Source organism: Neoarius graeffei, chromosome 4 (genome assembly GCF_027579695.1).
Source record: "Neoarius graeffei isolate fNeoGra1 chromosome 4, fNeoGra1.pri, whole genome shotgun sequence".
In the NCBI taxonomy this organism is placed as follows: domain Eukaryota; kingdom Metazoa; phylum Chordata; class Actinopteri; order Siluriformes; family Ariidae; genus Neoarius; species Neoarius graeffei.
The window spans coordinates 92,695,549-92,716,582 of record NC_083572.1 but is presented as its reverse complement, the minus strand read 5'-3'; the positions used below and the strand labels follow the sequence as shown (position 1 = coordinate 92,716,582).

At 40.6% G+C, this 21,034-nt stretch overlaps 1 protein-coding gene across 2 annotated transcripts in view; it reads left to right on the top strand.

The window, feature by feature from the left end:
- Positions 1–1,295: 1,295 nt before the first annotated feature.
- The window catches only part of slc35d1a (solute carrier family 35 member D1a), a 99,524-nt gene continuing 79,785 nt past the window's right edge, over positions 1,296–21,034 (top strand). Inside the window, exons 1-3 of one of the 2 annotated variants that reach the window (XM_060920016.1) lie at positions 1,296–1,555; positions 12,545–12,578; positions 12,659–12,745. In XM_060920016.1, coding sequence (XP_060775999.1) covers positions 1,446–1,555; positions 12,545–12,578; positions 12,659–12,745 — 231 coding nt within the window. In that variant the 5' untranslated portion in view covers positions 1,296–1,445. The remainder of the gene's footprint in view (positions 1,556–12,544; positions 12,579–12,658; positions 12,746–21,034) is intronic. The other variant, XM_060920017.1, reaches the window with a different exon arrangement.

Here is a 21,034-nt window from a genome sequence, read left to right as displayed (position 1 = left end):
AATTTGTCCAATTACTTTTGAGCCCCTGAAATGAAGGGATTGTGTTTAAAAAATGCTTTAGTTCCTCACATTTTTATGCAATCATTTTGTTCAACCCACTGAATTAAAGCTGAAAGTCTGAACTTCAACTGCATCTGAATTGTTTTGTTCAAAATTCACTGTGGTAATGTACAGAACCAAAATTAGAAAAATGTTGTCTCTGTCCAAATATTTATGGACCTAACTGTAGAGCATCAGGATGGATCAGGCAGGTCTGAGGAGCAGCATCTCGATCCCAGGATTATGTGAAAATCATCTCATTACTATTAGATGTCAAGTCATTATTATAAGTCATAATTTTGAGAAACGGGGTTCCATACAGTTAGGCTACAGTTGGGCGGCGCGGTGGTGTAGTGGTTAGCACGGTCGACTCACAGCAAGAAGGTTCTGGGTTTGAACCCAGCGGCCGGCGAGGGCCTTTCTGTGTGGAGTTTGCATGTTCTCCCTGTGTCTGCGTGGGTTTCCTCCGGGTGCTCCGGTTTCCCCCACAGTCCAAAGACATGCAGGTAAGGCTGATTGGTGACTCTAAATTGACCGTAGGTGTGAATGTGAGTGTGAATGGTTGTCTGTGTCTATGTGTCAGCCCTGTGATGACCTGGCGACTTGTCCAGGGTGTACCCCGCCTTTCGCCCATAGTCAGCTGGGATAGGCTCCAGCTTGCCTGTGACCCTGTAGAACAGGATAAAGCGGCTACAGATAATGAGATGAGATGAGGCTTCCATATGGTGGTGTAGAGGTTAGCACGGTCGCCTCACAACAAGAAAGTTCTGGGTTTGAACCCAGCGGCCGGCGAGGGCCTTTCTGTGCGGAGTTTGCATGTTCTCCCCGTGTCCGCGTGGGTTTCCTCCGGGTGCTCCCCCACAGTCCAAAGACATGTGGTTAGGTCAATATGGGATGGCCTCGAGTGAGGCTCTCGACTGGTCCCCGGGCGCTCCCCACTGCTGTGCATGTGTGTGTTCACTGCTTCAGATGGGTTAAATGCAGAGAAGAAATTTCACAAGTGTGTGATGAATAAAGTTGTTCTTTCTTTCTTTTTTCTATCCTGTGGACAACATCTATTTTTGTCTGAGGCTGTATCCGCCAGGTGGCGACAGAGTGAAGGATCTATTTTGGGTAGCAAGTGGCCGAATCTCAAATACCTCCATGGCTTTCTGTTGAAGTGCACTACTTATGGCGCAATACAATCCTTCCTGAACCCTAGATAGTGCACTGTTTGGGCGTGCTGTTTTTAGACGTGACCTATTGGTCGGTCGACACGTGACACGCAGGCTGTCCGGGGGAAACATGGCGGAAGTGGAGAGACGTCAGCGTGGGGAGAAAGAGGAGCGGTGTAAGGGGCTATGAGGAGAGAGAGAGACAGGCAGACAGACAGACAGAGAGAGAGAGAGAGATAGACAGACCCCGGGATGGCGGACGAAACCCTGACGCTGTTAATCAGGCTGCTCGCTGCGGCTTTTTATGGCGTGAGTTCTTTCCTCATAGTTGTGGTAAACAAAAGCGTGCTGACCAACTACAGGTAAGCAGACGGACACTCGGCTTGAGTGGGAGGAACTTTTAGGATCCATCCGAATTCACATCATAGTGCACTTAATGCTACTGTAATATAATCCGCCAGCTGTAGCAGCTACACCGAGTTATAACTTTACATTTAATTGGCGATAAAGTATCAGAGATGTCAGTCTCATAAAATACAAACCCCAAACAAAACACTAGAACTTCATGAGATGAGGTGTGATAGGTACAGAAACCGGATTCTGCTGCCATAATAACGAGAGAGTTTTCTAAAAATAATGATTTACTATCTCATAATTACGACTTGCTACCTCATAGTAATGAGATATGAGAAAGTATCTCATGATGTCTTGCAATCTCATATGAGTTTCTCATAATTATGACGTCGTATCTTAATTATTGCTTACTAAGTCATGAGAAACTCATGGAGATTGCAAGATATCATGAGATACTAAGCCATAATTATGAGATACTTTCTCATATTTCGTTACTAGGAGATAGCAAGTCAGTCATTACTTGCTAAGTCAATAATGAGATACGAAGTCATATCATGAGATACTAAGCCATAATTGAGATAGTAATAAATGAGATAGTAAGCAATAATTGAGATACGAAGTCATAATTATGAGAAACCCATAAGATTGCAAGATATCATGAGATACTAAGCCATAATTATGAGAGACTTTCTCATATTTCATTATTAGGAGATAGCAAGTCATAATCATTACTTGCTAAGTCAATAATGAGATAGTAAGCAATAATTGAGATACAAAGTCATATCATGAGATACTAAGCTATAATTATGAGATACTTTCTCATATTTCATTACTAGGAGATAGCAAGTCAATCATTACTTGCTAAGTCAATAATGAGATACGAAGTCATATCATGAGATACTAAGCCATAATTATGAGATACTTTCTCATATTTCATTACTAGGAGATAGCAAGTCATAATCATTACTTGCTAAGTCAATAATGAGACAGTAAGCAATAATTGAGATACGAAGTCATCACTATGAGAAACCCATAAGATTGCAAGATATCATGAGATATTAAGCCATAATTGAGATATTTTCTCATATTTCATTACTAGGAGATAGCAAGTCAGTCATTTCTTGCCAAGTCGATAATGAGACAGTAAGCAATAATTGAGATACAAAGTCATATCATGAGATACTAAGCCATAATTATGAGATACTTTCTCATATTTCATTACTAGGAGATAGCAAGTCATAATCATTACTTGCTAAGTCAATAATGAGATAGTAAGCAATAATTGAGATACGAAGTCATAATTATGAGAAACCCATAAGATTGCAAGATAGCATGAGATACTAAGCCATAATTATGAGAGACTTTCTCATATTTCATTACTAGGAGATAGCAAGTCAATCATGACTTGCTATCTCCTAGTAATGAAATATGAGAAAGTATCTCATAATTATGGCTGAGTATCTCATGATATGACTTCATATCTCAATTATTGCTTACTGTCTCATTATTGACTTAGCAAGTAATGATTATGACTTGCTATCTCCTAGTAATGAAATATGAGAGTATCTCATTATGTCTTAGTATCTCATCAACTCTTGCAATCTCATGAAATTTGAGAGTTTCTCTTAATTATGAATTAGTATTTCAATTATTGCTTGGTGCATAGTAATGAAATATGAGGAAGTATCTCATTATATCTTAATATCTGAATTATGGCTCAGTATCTCAGTAATGAGATATGAGAAAGTATCTCATAATTATGGCTTAGTATCTCATGACTTCGTATCTCAATTATTGCTTACTATCTCATTATTGACTTAGCAAGTAATGATTGACTTGCTATCTCCTAGTAATGAAATATGAGAAAATATCTCATAATTATGGCTTAGTATCTCAACTCTTGCAATCTCATGAAATAGAGTTTCTCTTAATTATGACTTAGTATCTCATTATTGCTTACAATCTCATTATTGACTTAGCAAGTAATGATTGAGTTGCTATCTTCTAGTAATGAAATACGAGAAAGTATCTCATTATGCTTTAATATCTCAATTATGGCTTAGTATCTTGTAATGAAATATCAGAAAGTATCTCATAATTATGGCTTAGTACGTCATGTCTTGTAATCTCATAGAATATGAGGGTTTCTCATAGTATCTTGTTACTTCTTACTATCTCATAATTGACTTGGCAAGTAATAATTATGACTTATCTCCTAGTAATGAAATACGAGAAAGTGTCTCATAATTATGTCTTAGTATCTCATAATTTTGTCTTACTGTCATCATTGGCTCATACTCATAATTATGACTACATAAATTGAGATACTAAGCCATAATTACAAGATACTCATATTTCATTACTATGAGATGGCAAGTAATAATTATGAAATACTAAGCCATAATCTCATGAAATAAGAATTTCTCATAATTGAGACACTAAGTAATAATTATGAGGAATCTCATTATTATGAGAGATTAAGTCATAATTTTGAGAAAATGTCATTATGAAATAGTAAGTCATTATTATGAGAAACTAAATCATAATTATAACATATAAAATATTATGAGAAACTAAGACACAAGTGAGATTTTATTATTATTATTATTGCATACTGTGTGATTGATTTATTTTCAAATGTCTGAAACAGGCCTCCATAGTAGATGTATTTCCGGAGCCAAGACACACATACAACATGTCTCTCATTTACAAAAGCCCATTCATGCGCCTGCTGAGATTGAGGGGGGAAAAAAAATTCACGCTACAGTGCTCTTTATTACAGATCCATGGTTTCCAGTCGTGGTCCTGGAGAACCCTCTGGTTGCATAGCATTTTTACCCTCACTTCAACTCAGGAAGCGCAGTCATTTAGCAGATTAGTTAAATAGGGTGTGTTGAGTATGGAGCAGGGAAAACACTAAAATGTACAGGACCGGGGTTGGTTCTCCAGGACCAAGGTTGGGAACCTGGGATGTAAGTGTTAAAGCACTTTATAAAGCATGAGCCTACAGGGGATTTGCTTTAACCCAGAGGAAAACTTCTTCACTGAAAGATTTCTCTCAGTCATCATAGGCATACAAACTGCACATCTCTTCATATATACTGTACTGTGCACAAATCTTAGGCTCTAAGATTTTATATTTCCAAACATTTAATTCCAAGAATCAAGTGTGATGAGTCTTGAGGAGAACTGTGGCTGGTTCTGCAAGATGCTCAAAAAAACTTGCAGCTCATTTCCTTATAAAACTGCACTCACTGTACCTGAGATTATTTTTAAGCAATGTGCTCTCACACCAAACATTGACTTTGTTCAGTTTATGGTTTGCAGCTCTGTTTTTTTCCCTTTATGCAGACACATTTCATTTCATTATTTCCGAAGGCATCTTTGTTCTACAGCATTTCTTTGCATAAGACTTTTGCACACCACTATGTATTAGTATGTTTGTAGTAAACTTGGTAGTATGTAAGAACAACGTGTGACTTTGTTGGGAAAATCATGAGGAGACGTGCATGAGAGATTCTTTTTACAATCCCAACTTTTTTGGAATCGGGGTGCTGTGAAAACTGGAAATAAAAACGGAATGCAATAATTTGCACATCATGGAAACCCTATATTTCATTAAAAATGGTACAAAGACGACATAAATGTTGAAACTGAGAAATTTGTAATTTTTTTGAAAAGTGTATATACTCATTTTGAATTTGATGTCAGAGACACATTTCAAAAAAGTTGACACCAGGGCATGTTTATCACGGTGATGCAGCACGTCTAGTTTTAACAACACTCTGTAAATGTTTGGGAACTGAGGAGACCAACTGCTGTAGTTTTGAAAAATAAATGTTGTCCCATTCTTGCCTGATACACAGTTTCAGTTGCTCAATAGTTCCGGGTCTCCTTTGTCGTATTTTGCACTTCATAATGCGCCAAACGTTTTACATGGGAGACAGGTCTGGACTGCAGGCTGGCCAGTTTAGCACCTGGACTTTTTTACTATGGAGCTATGCAGTTTTAATATGTGAAGAAAGCAGTATGGCATTGTCTTACTGAAAGAAAGAAGGCCTTCCCTGAAAAAGATTTTGTCTGGATGGCAGCATATTGCTCTGAAATGTGTATATATGATTCAGCATTAATGATGCCTTCCCAGATGTACAAGCTACCCATGTCATGTGCACTAATTGCACCCTCATACTATCTCAGATCCTGGCTTTTGACCTGTGCACTGATAACAAGCCGGATGGTCCCTCTCCTCTTTAGCCTGGAGGACGTGGTGTCCATGATTTCTAAAAAGAATTTCTACTTTTGATTCGTCAGACCTCAGGACAATTTTTCCACTTCGCCTCAGTCCATCGTAAAAGAGCTCGGGCCCAGAGAAGGTGGCGTTGTTTCTGGATATTGTTTATATCTGGGTTTAACTTGCATTTGTGGATGCAGTAATGAACTGTTTTCACAGATGATGGTTTTCTGAAGTATTCTTGAGCCCATACAGTGAGTTCCACTACAGACACGTGTCTGCTTTTAATGCAGTGTTGCCTGAGGTCCTGAAGGTCACAGACATCCAATGTCAGTTTTCAGCCTTGTCTCTTGCATACAGAGATTTCTCCAGATTCTCTGAATCTTTTTATGATATGATGGACCATAGATGATGTGATCCACAAATTCTTTGCAATTTTACATTGAGGAACGTCATTCTTTAAATTGTTGCACTGTTTGCCCACGCAGTCTTTCACAGAGTGATGAACCCCGCCCCATCTTTACTTCTGAGAGACTCAGCCACTCTGGGATGCTCTTTTTATACCCAATCATGTTACTGACCTGTTACCAATTAACCAAATTAGTTTTTTGGCATTATGCAACTTTTTCAGTCTTTTGTTGCCCCTGTCCCAACTTTTTTGAAACGTGTTGCTGACATCAAATTCAAAATAAGCATATGTTTTTCCAAAAACAATAAAATTTCTGAGTTTCAACATTTTGATATGTTATTTTTGTACTATTTTCAATGAAATATCGGGTTTCCATGATTTTGTAAATTATCGCATTCTGTTTTTATTTCTGTTTTAGTCAGCGTCCCAACTTTTTTGGAATTGGGGTTGTATTTCCATCTGATCACATTGCTTTTTGGAAACTCCAGGGTTACGGTTGTTGCTTTTTCCTATAGCAGTTTTAAATCTTGAACAACAGACCTCAGTAAAGCTTCATCAGTTGATTTTTGAGATACAAGTATAAGGCTATGGTCACACTACAGCTTGCGATACTTTGCAATGGGTTATCAGTGAAAATGAGGCATTTGGTGGCAAAGGTTCCCCGAGCTTTGGGAAGTATTCCCAAACCCATCTGCGAGTATTTGCTGCTTAGTTTGCCGACAAAAATGTACACTATATTGCCAAAAGTATTCGCTCACCTGCCTTGACTCACATATGAGCTTAAGTGACATCCCATTCCTAATCCATAGGGTTCAATATGACGTCGGTCCACCCTTTGCAGCTAGAACAGCTTCAACTCTTCTGGGAAGGCTGTCCACAAGGTTTAGGAGTGTGTTTATGGGAATTTTTGACCATTCTTCCAGAAGCGCATTTGTGAGGTCACACACTGATGTTGGATGAGAAGGCCTGGCTCTCAGTCTCCGCTCTAATTCATCCCAAAGGCAGGGTTTCCCATACATATACCATTGTGTGGCGCAGCGCCACACAATGGATTCCTATCGCCACACAATCAGACTCGCGATTTTGAAAAAAAAAAAATTCCGTTGCGTATCGTTCCGTTCATTTATAGTGCTTTTTCTTCTCGTTCACGCGTGCGCGCACACCCACACACAGAGGAAGAGAGAGACGGAGAGATGTGTACACAGGCCTGCCATTTCGCATATACCCGGACTGCAAGTAGGCCTGTTAGGCTAATTAAAAATAATGCAGCCTTCCCAATTCGCCTTCCGACCCCTTATTTTAAAAGGTAGCCTACGTCGTTCTCCTGATGAGCTTTATCATAGCCTTCTTGGCTTACAGGAAACGGACATCCCTGAGTCAGGCTATAAACCAATTCTGATGCAGACAGTAGCAGCTTGACGCGAGGAACCGGCCTTATTGCATTATCCCGTTTATCCCGCTTCAGCAATAACTTCCCTTACGATAGGGCACTTGAGTTTTTTTTTTTTTTTTTTTCCCAGGAAGCCACACAGAATTAAATGTTCTGACAAGGCATGCAGGCTTTGCACCAATTAGGGTAATGCTTTTTCATTACTGTTAGTTGCCTTGGTGTTACCTTAAGTGGTTTCTTACATCTAATTATGATATTTTATTATTATTTTGTTACATTATACTATTTATTTCATTTTAGTATTGGTTGAGGTAAGTTTTGAGTTCAATATTTAAAATAAAAACCTCCAGCTTGTTTTTTGCAATTTATTCCTTGAATGTCAACTAAAGAATGATTGAAAGATTGCCACTAAAAAGGCAAAAAACTAAGGTCAAAACCAGAGATGCACCGATTGACCGGCTGCTGATCGGAATCGGCCGATTTTCATGTGATCGGCCATGACCGGCCGGTCAAAATTAAAATATGCCGATTTTCTGCCGATCAAAACTTGTGTATCACATAGGGATGAAAGAGGAAATACTTGTAATTCGCAACTAAAAAGACCGCAGCTACACTGGCAGCTTGAACATGCTCTCTAGTGTGATTGTGTTGCGCTTGTGCAGAACAGTGGCAGTCCTGCGCGCCTAACGAGCTCCGGCGCACGCGCCGTTAACAAAAAAAAAAAAAAAATTCACTATATTTGGATATCCAAATATAGTGAATTTCTTTTTTGTGCCAGATATTGGATGTGAAAAGAAGAAAACGTTTGTGGTTGTGTGAATTTCCCATTACAGGAATTAATACGTTATCCTATTACCAAACATCTAGTTAGATTTGTACAAAGAGAGAAAGAAAAAAAGTCTTTGTTTGTTTTACGACCTTGGTTGCACTTGATCCATTGGAAATTACTCTACAAATACACATTTGACAAAGATGATAGAATGGCTATGGTATAAGTATGACTGGAAATTATTTTTGTATTTTGATACTGAATGAAGAAATGGGTTCTATAAGGCATAAGTTTTCAGATCTAAATAGGCTTATGAAAGTGTGTTCCATAGCAGTAGGCAAATAATATATGGGGGGGAGTTGTTTTTGTGGCAAATATTGGATGGGAAAAGAAGTCCCCCCCCTCATATATTATTTGCCTACTGCTATGGAACACACTTTCATAAGCCTATTTAGATCTGAAAACTTATGCCTTATAGAACAACCCATTTCTTCATTCAGTATCAAAATACAAAAATAATTTCCAGTCATACTTGTACCATAGCCATTCTATCATCTTTGTCAAATGTGTATTTGTAGAGTAATTTCCAATGGAATCAAGTGCAACCAATATCTGCCACAAAAACAACTCCCCCCCCCCCCCCCCCCCTATATTATTTGCCTACTGCTATGGAACACACTTTCATAAGCCTATTTAGATCTGAAAACTTATGCCTTATAGAACAACCCATTTCTTCATTCAGTATCAAAATACAAAAATAATTTCCAGTCATACTTGTACCATAGCCATTCTATCATCTTTGTCAAATGTGTATTTGTAGAGTAATTTCCAATGGAATCAAGTGCAACCAATATCTGCCACAAAAACAACCCCCCCCCCCCCCCCCCCCCCCCCCCTATATTATTTGCCTGCTGCTATGGAACACACTTTCATAAGCCTATTTAGAAATGTTTGTGTGAATTTCCTATTTCAGGAATTAATTTGTTAATACCAAACATGAAGAAAGATTTTACAAAGAACAATGTCTTTTTGTTTGTTTTCAACCTTTGAGGTGTTGAAAATTTATTACTGAAAATCTGGCAGAATGTTCTATTTAGCCCAGGAGTAATAGGGTTATACCCGGAACAAATTGGTAACAAGCCGAAAATTTCAGAATATGTTCAGAATACCTTTAGGAATAACATACTAAAAGTCCCCGGAAATCCCCCTTGTGCTGTCTGAGAAATTCAAGATGGCGTCCAAAATGGCCGCCAAATGGAGATCTGCCCATATCTCAGGCCCAAAACAAAATATTAATGCAATTAAAAGGTCAGAATATATGTTTTGTAGGGTAGGAGAGTAAATTCCAACATGTGTATTAATTACATTGTGTATTAACATTATATAATAACAATGTACACATTATTATAACAGTATATTTGTGTATAATGTGTTCGCTTGCCATGTCTGGTTAGATTGTCATATTTTTGGCACTTCACCAGTTCACATTTATGAATGTGCACAGTACTATGAATGTGTGTAGGTTTCATTCAGTCCGATCCTTGAATCAAGTATCAATCTTGAAACGCCCTGGCCCATAAATTCACATCCAAGAAGAAATAACAATGACTGTTATGACAAAATAATCGTTATGGTATCATGAAGATATCTCATATGTTTTTGAAATGGCTTCAGTTCTTAATGTTTAGGACTAATAATTACAGACTTATAATTGTAAATCTATACATGTGCTATTTAATGTACACTACCGATTATAGAGTGTGGATCCATTGGTTACTCGTTCACTCCGTATCATCCTATTCTGTTCACAAAACAACAAACACAATTACTAGGGGTTGGAGCACTTATTTTCATTAATATTAATTAAAGTAAATTGGTGGTGTAAAATGAAAAATGGCATGTTAAAAGGTCATGCTGAGTTTAGTCATTTTTTGTCCGAACACACTGGCATTGCTAGTAGTAAAGACTGGCGCTAGAAACTCAAAGATGAATTTTTTTCCACCCTTAAACAAGCTTGAATAAATTCCCTACTTCATTGATGGTACAACAAAGGTCCAAGCATTACAACTGAGGCACTGAGAAGTGTTTAAGTCTACTCATTGTTTATAAGCAAGAGCTTTTATTGAGGCAGACCTTTTTGTCATGAAAGTCGCCGGAATGTTGAAGTGTACTGAAACAGCTTGCATTGTAGTTTTAGAAGATAGAGTTCTCAAATTTAATTTCCCTTTAATATTTTATCAAAGCTTAAAGATGCACTAAATATTAAGGAAATTGATGTCTAATTGTTGTCTTACATTATGTTCATGTATGTAGGTAGTCTACTAAGCTAATCTGTCAATCATGTCAACCATCAAATTCCATGTAATTTCCACATTAATGACCTTGTAATCTTGGTTAATTTTAATTTTAACAGTGTGACAATGGTGAATTTGCATTGCTTGTATGAGAGAACATATAATTTAACATTTTAATTGCATTTATATTATGTTTCATCCCTGAGATATTGAAAAATCTCCAATCGGTGGCCATTTTGGACGCCATCTTGAATTTCTCAGAGAGCACAAGGTGGATTCCCGGGGACTTTTAGTATGTTATTCCTAAGGGTATTCTGAACATATTCTGAAAAATTCAGCTTGTTACTAATTTGTTCCGGGGTGGACTCAATTTTGAGCTAATGCTCTTGGGCTAATTAAAGAAAAGATAAAAAGAAAAATAGTCTTTGTGTGTGCTGTGAAGTGGTTTGAAAAAATGAAATCGGAATCGGCCAAAATCAGTATCGGCAGGTCACACTCCATGGAAAATCGGAATCGGCCCAAAAAATTGCAATCGGTGCATCTCTAGTAAAAACTAAACTTTAACTTCAATTTTGGTGAGTAATTTTCATAAATTTAAAAGACAGGTTTTCCACCAACATCAAGCCCAGCAAACTAATGGCCTGCCCTGTAATGTAAAGTTGGGTCGAGGAATGAAACCAGGCAGGGTTCTGGTAAAACTTTTGTTTTAGCTGTCTTCTCTTAAAGAACTTAAAAGAATTTAGATTGAACTGAATAATCTCAAATGCTTCTTGTAGCTTTAAAATAGTCCCAGCAGGTGACTCTGAAGAAAAATACTGTGTTTGAACACCGCCCGCTGTAAGCACTTTGCATACACCCCAATGACCGACTCCACCGACCGCCACGACACCACCGCGCACGATTCCCTCATCGGCACAGTGGAGCACCACAAATTGCTACCTGGTCTGTGGGATCACTGCAAAGGTGTTCTATCGGGTTGAGGTCAGGACTCTATGCAGGCCAGTCAAGTTCATCCACACCAGACTCTGTCATCCATGTCTTTATGGACCTTGCTTTGTGCACTGGTGCACAGTCATGTTGGAAGAGGAAGGGGCCAGCTCCAAACTGTAAAAACAGTCTGCATGCCTAGGTGCTTGATTTTATACACCTGTGGCCATGGAAGTGATTGGAACACCTGATTCCGATAATTTGGATGGGTGAGCAAATACTTTTGGCAATATAGTGTATCTACCAAATTTCAGTGCATGCACTGAAATTTTTGATGATTATTTTGGCCACTCATGAGATGGAGACATGTCAAAAAACAACTCGTGAAGCTAAGAGAACATTCACCATGCATCGCACGATTGGTGGTGATGCTACCAGTTTTTCATCATCAGGTATTTGCAAACCTATTGTGAGCTGTAGTATGGCCAGGGCCTAAGCAATTGTAGATTTCTTTATGCAAAAGAGGCCTTGTCTATTTAAAACGTGTACATTTGCTTTATGGTTGATAAACAGAAATGAGTGTGTGTCTTTTCACAAAGTGACAACTAATGTTATTTATAATTTTTGGTAAGTTTTCTAGTTTAAAAAAAAAATCTGACACCAGTCCATCAATAATCATTTTGAAAAAGTTGTGCATGGGTTTTTTATTATTAGAACTGTTTTTAAAAATACAGTTTGGTTTAAATGGTTTGCACTCTGGTTAGTGTGGTTTATAAGGTTTTCTTTGAAAGGAATTTGAGATGTAGATCAAACTGATGCATCGCAGAAGTTTTTCAGGCATATCGGACATGATGTTATTGTGCTCAGTGGGTGGGGCTTAAGCCTTCATCAGAGTTGCTAAGTTTCAAATAATAGCCTCCAACTGGCATGAGTGTTCTACCTGTATTAAGTTTTCTTAAAACGTTTATCGTTTATAGGTTTCCTTCATTGATATGTCTCGGCATCGGGCAGGTAAGACACATTTCTTCCTGTAGTTCTGTTCCCCATCGTTGGTGGTAGTGTAGTGAGACGTGTTGCTGTGTTGATGACAGATGTTGGCCACAGTGGTGGTGCTGTGGGCTGGAAAGGCTCTGCGGGTGATCACCTTCCCTGGGTGGGAGTTCAACATCCTCAGCAAGGTGAGCACACAGCATACACCCTCTCTCTCACACACAGTGCTTGTTCACACTGTCTGAACAGTCAGGAATAACGTAAGGGATAACGGTCAAATTTCTCCGTCTGCTTCGAAAAACAAAAGGACGTAAATTTCTTTTTCTCGTTCACCATTTTACAGTGAAGTTCAGTGTTCTGTTCTTGGGCTCAAAGCTTGACCCAGTTGCACTGATCTACAAGATCATGAGCGTGATGGTGCTGAGCATGAAATTAAACTAAGCTACCCCTTTTCAACCAACAGGGAAGAGATTCTGTTTTGATTCGTGCACCAATTTTTCAACCATTCAGAGCATTTTGCCCAAAAATCAAGTGGTTCGGAACTTGAAAAATTGGTTCCCAGCTGGAACCAAAATCGAGCTGTTTTTTTCCAGCGCAAACCATGACATCAGTAGGCGTGCCATTAGTTTGGAGAGGAAGCAAAACGCAGCAATGGAAACGGATACGTCTTTAGGGGAAAAAATAGAATGATAACAAATATTTGCACTAATAGAACAAAAGTTCACAGGTAATCCGTGCACACCACCATCTTGCTCCTGCTGTTTACTCCCATCGTGCATTGTATAACGCCCACCGTTCATGATGCATCCTTGATTACGATGGTCCAAATTGAAAACCTGGGGTGGTTCACTACCTAGCACTAAGGTTCCTGAGTGGAACCGGTTCGAGAACCTGTTCCCTGTTGGTCGAAAAGGGGTAAGGACTTGTCAGAGCTGACGCGCAACCTAAATTCAGTTGCACCAAGGTAGGTAGTTAAACAGCATTGTGGGTAACTAAAGTGAAAACTGACCATGAGTCAAGTCAGAATTTCATTACAAAAATAAACAAATGCTAATATTAGTCACTGGAACTTTACTCAATGTACAGAATACAGTCGTATCCAGTTTATTAAACAGATTTATTTAACTAACGGCAAGTCAGTCATGTAAATCTTTGGCGTTAGAAAGGCTGCATTCACACTGATGTAGAGATTATATTAAAAGCACAATGTTGAAACAAAACAATCCAAAAATAAGTTGTCGTTTCATTCATTTATTTATTTATTTATTGTAAAGCGATTTTAGCAGCATTGTCACAAAGCAGCTTTACAGAAAATTAAAGACTTGATCTAATTTTATCCCTAATCTATCTCGAATGATCAAACTGGTGGTGACGGTGGCAAGGAAAAACTCCCTCAGACGAAAGTGTTTATTACAAGATATAAGAAGGTTTTTTTTTTTTTTTGGTGAAACATATCTGAGACTTTACCATGAAGAAATATGTTATTTACCAGCTGGGAGGTCCGTATCGTGAAATACCGTGACCGAGGTCTTGAAAGTACTGAGCGAGGCCGAGGTCATGGTATTTCACCATACGGACCGACCTTAAGCTGGTAAATAATATATTTTTATTTTTTTCTTTCCCAAATTCTAACAGAAAACGAGAGCGCCCAAAAGGGAAAACCGAGCCGCCATTTTGAATCCTCATTCATGGCTGTAATGCAAATTGCTTCCTCCTCGGTCATGGTAGCCGCGGGGTCTTAAAAGTCTTAAAGTCTTAAATTTAATATTCCAAAATTAAGGCCTTAAAAAGTCTTAACTTGCTTTGCCCAAGTCTTAATTTTTTAAACAAAGGTCTTAAATTTACTCATACTATTCTACAATGTGAAAACGTGGGTTTTGCGTAACATCAGTGAATTTCTTGGAGTATGCGCAAAGAAAGAAACAATATTGATACATTTTCGCGCCGGCGCAATCGTTGGAGTCCGTGATGGAGAGGAGACTCCGTGAATCGCAGCATGGGGAAGTGTCGTTTTAATCAGCAGTGGCTTTCAGATGAAAGATATCGTGATTGGGTGAGGGAGGTTCCTGGAAGCGACATTGAAGCAAGATGCTGTGTTTGTCGAAAGACCTTCAAGTTGTCCACTATAGGTCATTTCGCTTTAGAGTCTCACATGAAGAGCTCAAAGCACATTGCAGCTGGCCTCCACCGCCACCAGCCCATCGCTCAGTTCTGCACGATTCAATCTCCGAATGCACCTGGAGTTGGCACTAGCACCGCTGTCGAACATCAGCAGCATCAGCCAAGCCAGACATCATCGGCAAGGCTAGCAACAACACAAGGGCCGAGCAGTGGCATGATGGGTGTCGGTGGAACCCCGACACTTCGGGCAGAGGTGCTCTGGATTTTAAAAACAATTACGGAACACCACTCGTACAGCTCGAATGAGGGCATAAGCGAACTCTTTAAGGCTGTGTTCCCAGACTCGGAAGTCGCTACAACATTCTCCTGTGGAAAAAACAAAACGTCTTACATAACAAAATTCGGTCTTGCTTGTCTTGAATGTGAAGATTTGACAAGTAATGCACATAATGACTTTTAAGTATATAACTTTTATAATAAAAGTATTTTTACTTGAAACATTTGTCATTATTGGGAATTTGATCTGGTGTTCTACGACCGCATAATGGGTGCGATGTAGGTCTTAATTCTCATTTAAGTGGTCTTAAAAAGGTCTTAAAGTCTTAAATTTATGGTGGTCAAACCTGGGGAAACCCTGTCCGTATACAAGTGCACTTCCATGGCAGGAAAAAAACTACATTTTGCCGCCTATGTAGTCCCCTATTTATACAAAATCGAGTCATTCAGGATTCAGCCATGTTTTTGCTCGGCGTTAGCAACAGTTAGAGGTTTTTAGCTTTCTCCTGAAATGTTTTCTTTTATTTCTTCTTCCTCAGGGTAGTAAAACTCGCTTTCGCTGTGAACACTGTCGTTATCGCTATTAATGCTATTCTCCTGAGAAATGCTGGCAAAGATTTATAAGATTTTTGATAATCTTATAAATAAATCTTATTTAAAAAAAAAAAGATAAATGTTGACAAATTCTACTATGTTTGTTGTGAACGAGCGAGTTGCCAGAGGTCCGTAACCGGGGTCCGTATCGTAGGATATGGACCCGCTTGCCAGCCAGTCAGAGTGCAGGATTTGGACCGCTAAAAAAAAAAAATCTCTTATTGACCATGAGGAGGAGGTTGTTGTTGTCGGAAGTGTTTTTTTTTTTTTTTTTTTTAAATTATAAATATATGATAACTTTAGCTAAGTATATCAGTTACGCTACGTTCACACTGCAAGGCTTAATGCTCAATTCCGATTTTTTTGTGAAATCCGATTTTTTTTGTGAGGTCGTTGACATTAACAAATATATGCGACTTGTATGTGATCCTCAGTATGAACGAAAAGCGACCTAAAAGTGTTCCGCATGCGCACTGCAGGATACGACGACGTCACACGCAGTGAGCATGGCCAGTGTTTACGGAAGTAAAACCGCCCGGTTGCGGTATGACCCATCCAATCTAGCTTGAATAGCTGCATCCCCCCAAATGGAAATCAGCTCCCTAACCTCTGCGTCCTTCCATTGAGAAGATTCAGAACCTTCACAGCCCGAAGCGTCCCTCGCATTGATGTCATGCGCAGGGGCGCAGATACGTTTTTTGAACTGGGAGGGACAAAAAACTGGGGGGGACAAAGCTGCCAGCAAACCAACCCCAACCCCAATATGCCTGTCAAACTTGTTGTTAGTAACCATAGCAACCAAGCTCGAGCTCGCAACCTGTGCAGTCTGCGCAGCTCAACCAACCGAATATCAGTCTTTGTTTTGTTTTATGTGAGTTGTTGCTACTATGTATACACTGCCGTGCACCTTAATAAACCGAATGGTAATTAGTCTTTTGATTTTTCCGTGAGGTTTGCCTTATACAAAGAAAGACAGCACAGACGTTTTTTCCTCCCTATAAGTGGGGGGGGAACGAACGAGGTGAATTTAAATCTGACTTGTCCCACCCTCTATCTGCGCCCGTGATTATGCGCCATGTTGTTGTAACTTTTTTGAGAGACCCGCCGCCTACTTCAGCGCAGAATAGTGACGTTTGTGGCTTGTTGATGACGTGTAAGTCGGATGAATGCGACCTGGCGGTTCAGACTGAAGTCGCATATGAAAAGAGCGGATAGGAATCGGAATTAAAGCCGCAAGCGGCCTCGACGGGCCCTCGCGCCAACGGCCAAGGGGGGCGGGGGCATGCGTCCCCGCGAAATACCTTCCACAGCTTCTTCGGCAAGAGACATTACTCCCGCAATGGCGACAAAGCACAGAATTGGACACATGGCAACGATAGGGTCTCGCACTGAACGGTGCTCGGGCCCTAATAATAATAGCGCCCCAATAAGGGTCTTGTAAAGAGTTTGCTTGACAAGTTTGACAAATCAGAAGCTGCAATATCATTTCTGCCATAACCAGCACCCCCAGGGGCGAAAGTGCACAAAATTTGGCGTACATGTCAGGTGAGCTATGAAGAGTTTGCGTATGAAGTTTGATGACAATTGAGTAAATAGAAGATGAGATATAGATTTTTGAAGAATAAAATTTTTGGTTTTTCCCATGTCAGTAGGTGGCGCTATGCTGTACATGAGCGATTATGAGTTGGAGAAATAAGTGTCAACAACAGCAACGCACTAGCACAAGGTAGTGGTGTGAAGGAAAAGCATTATGGAATCATTTACCAAAAGCCCGTTTTGGAGCAATTGCGTCGGCCAAAAACAGCGCCCCCCATGGACGAAAATTCCCAAAAGGTGGTATACATGACATGGGAGGTAGTAAGAGGGTGGCCGTGAAGTTTGACCAAATTTGAGGAAAGATTCGAATTTTTGCCCAAAAATAGCGCCCCCAGTGGCGAAATATCACAGAAATTGGGTAACATGTCAGAAGCCCAATGCGTGATTTGCGTGTGAAGTATGAGCAGGTTTGAGCAATCAGAAGATTTGTTATGAATTTTTAAGCATGTAAAATTTTGCATCGAAAATTGATTGACGTATAACTTCTGAACGGTTTATCCTACGTGAAACGTATTTAGTAACTTTTGTCAGCCATGTCTGTAGATGATGTGTATCAATTTTGGTGACATTCCTATGAACGGTCTAGGAGGAGTTGCGCCGTCTTCGTGGCCATGCATTTCGCACAAAAGGGAAAGTACCTCACTTCCTGTTGGGCGTGGCTAATGCATTGGCATTACATTTTTGTCCGGCTTAGTGAGATACATATGCGTACCAAATGGCATGCCACTACTACAAACTACATGGCACCCAGGCACCTTAATGCGGGAGGCCAAAATCACAACGACTTAGGGGGCGCTATAGAGGCCCGGAGCCCCGGCCAAGTCTGGGCTTCTGGTTCTGAGTAGCGGTGGCAATTCTCGGAACTGGTGCCAAATTTCGTGCGTTTTCGCCCATGGCAAGCGCCCCGAAAATGGCCCAACAGCGGAGAAAAATAAAGAAGAAGAAGAAGATGGAAGAAGAAGAAGAAGAAGAAGAAGACGGAAGAAGAATAATAATAGTGAACTCTTACAAGAACAATAGGGCCTTCGCCCATAGGGCTCGGGCCCTAATAAAGCCGCAAGCGGCCTCGACGGGCCCTCGCGCCAGCGGCCAAGGGGGGCGGGGGCATGCGTCCCCGCGAAATACCTTCCACAGCTTCGTCGGCAAGAGACATTACTCCCGCAATGGCGACAAAGAACAGAATTGGACACATGGCAATGATAGGGTCTCGCACTGTACGGTGCTCGGGCCCTAATAATAATAGCGCCCTAATAAGGGTCTTGTAAAGAGTTTGCTTGCCAAGTTTGACAAATCAGAAGCTGCAATATCATTTTTGCCATAACCAGCACCCCCAGGGGCGAAAGTGCACAAAATTAGGCGTACATGTCAGGTGAGCTATGAAGAGTTTGCCTATGAAGTTTGATGACAATTGAGTAAATAGAAGATGAGATATAGATTTTTGAAGAATAAAATTTTTGGTTTTTCCCATGTCAGTAGGTGGCGCTATGCTGTACATGAGCGATTATGAGTTGGAAAAATAAGTGTCTACAACAGCAACGCACTATCACAAGGTAGTGGTGTGAAGGAAAAGCATTATGGAATTATTTACCAAAAACCTGTTTTGGAGCAATTGCGTCGGCCAAAAACAGCGCCCCCCATGGACGAAAATTCCCAAAATGTGGTATACATGACATGGGAGGTAGGAAGAGGGTGGCCGTGAAGTTTGACCAAATTTGAGGAAAGACTGGAATTTTTGCCCAAAAATAGCGCCCCCAGTGGTGAAATATCACAGAAAGTGGGTAACATGTCAGAAGCCCAATGAGTGATCTGCGTGTGAAGTATGAGCAGTTTTGAGCAAGTCGAAGATTTATGAATTTTTAAGCATGTAAAATGTTGCATTGAAAATTGATTGACGTATAACTTCTGAACGGTTTATGCTACGTGAAACCTATTTAGTAACTTTTGTCAGCCATGTCTGTAGATGATGTGTATCAATTTTGGTGACATTCCTATGAACGGTCTAGGAGGAGTTGCGCCGTCTTCGTGGCCATGCATTTTGCACAAAAGTGAAATTACCTCACTTCCTGTTGGGCGTGGCTAATGCATTGGCATGACATTTTTGTCCGGCTTAGTGAGATACATACGCGTACCAAATGGCATGCCACTACTACAAACTATATGGCAACCCGGCACCTTAATGCGGGAGGCCAAAATCACAACGACTTAGGGGGCGCTATGGAGGCCCTGAGCCCCGGCCAAGTTTGGGCTTCTGGTTCTGAGTAGCGGTGGCAATTCTCAGAACTGGTGCCAAATTTCGTGCGTTTTCGCCCATGGCAAGCGCCCCGAAAATGGCCCAACAGCGGAGAAAAATAAAGAAGAAGAAGAAGACGGAAGAAGAAGAAGAAGACGGAAGAATAATTAAAGCCGCAAGCGGCCTCGACGGGCCCTCGCGCCAGCGGCCAAGGGGGGCGGGGGCATGCGTCCCCGCGAAAAACCTTCCACAGCTTCTTCGGCAAGAGACATTACTCCCACAATGGCGACAAAGCACAGAATTGGACACATGGTAACAATAGGGTCTCGCACTGTACGGTGCTCGGGGGGCGCTATAGAGGCCCTGAGGCCCGCCCGGATCTGGGCTTCTGGTTCTCAGTAGCGGAGGCAGTCTAAGAAAAAGGAGCCAAATTTCGTGCATTGTCGACCATGGCAAGCGCCCCAATAAGGGTCTTGTAAAGAGTTTGCTTGCCAAGTTTGACAAATCAGAAGCTGCAATATCATTTGTGCCGTAACCAGCACCCCCAGGGGCAAAAGTGCACAAAATTTGGCGTATATGTCAGGTGAGCTATGAAGAGTTTGCGTATGAAGTTTGATGACAATCGAGTAAATAGAAGATGAGATATAGATTTTTGAAGAATAAATTTTTTGGCTTTTCCCATGTCAGTAGGTGGCGCTATGCTGTACATGAGCGATTATGAGTTGGAAAAATAAGTGTCTACAACAGCAACGTACTATCACAAGGTAGTGGTGTGAAGGAAAAGCATTAAGGAATTATTTACCAAAAACCCGTTTTGGAGCAATTGCGTCAGCCAAAAACAGCGCCCCCCATGGACGAAAATTCCCAAAATGTGGTATACATGATATGGGAGGTAGTAAGAGGGTGGCCGTGAAGTTTGACCAAATTTGAGGAAAGATTGGATTTTTTGCCCAAAAATAGCGCCCCCAGTGGCGAAATATCACAGAAATTGGGTAACATGTCAGAAGCCCAATGAGTGATTTGCGTGTGAAGTATGAGCAGATTTGAGCAATCAGAAGATTTGTTATGAATTTTTAAGCATGTAAAATTTTGCATCGAAAATTGATTGACGTATAACTTCTGAACGGTTAATCCTACGTGAAACGTATTTAGTAACTTTTGTCAGCCATGTCTGTAGATGATGTGTATCAATTTTGGTGACATTCCTATGAACGGTCTAGGAGGAGTTGCGCCGTCCTCGTGGCCATGCATTTCGCACAAAAGTGAAATTACCTCACTTCCTGTTGGGCGTGGCTAATGCATTGGCATTACATTTTTGTCCGGCTTAGTGAGATACATATGCGTACCAAATGGCATGCCACTACTACAAACTACATGGCAACCAGGCACCTTAATGCGGGAGGCCAAAATCACAACGAGTTAGGGGGCGCTATAGAGGCCCTGAGGCCCGCCTGGATCTGGGCTTCTGGTTCTCAGTAGCGGTGGCAGTCTAAGAAAAAGGAGCCAAATTTCGTGCGTTGTCGATCATGGCAAGCGCCCCAATAAGGGTCTTGTAAAGAGTTTGCTTGCCAAGTTTGACAAATCAGAAGCTGCAATATCATTTCTGCCATAACCAGCACCCCCAGGGGCGAAAGTGCACAAAATTTGGCGTACATGTCAG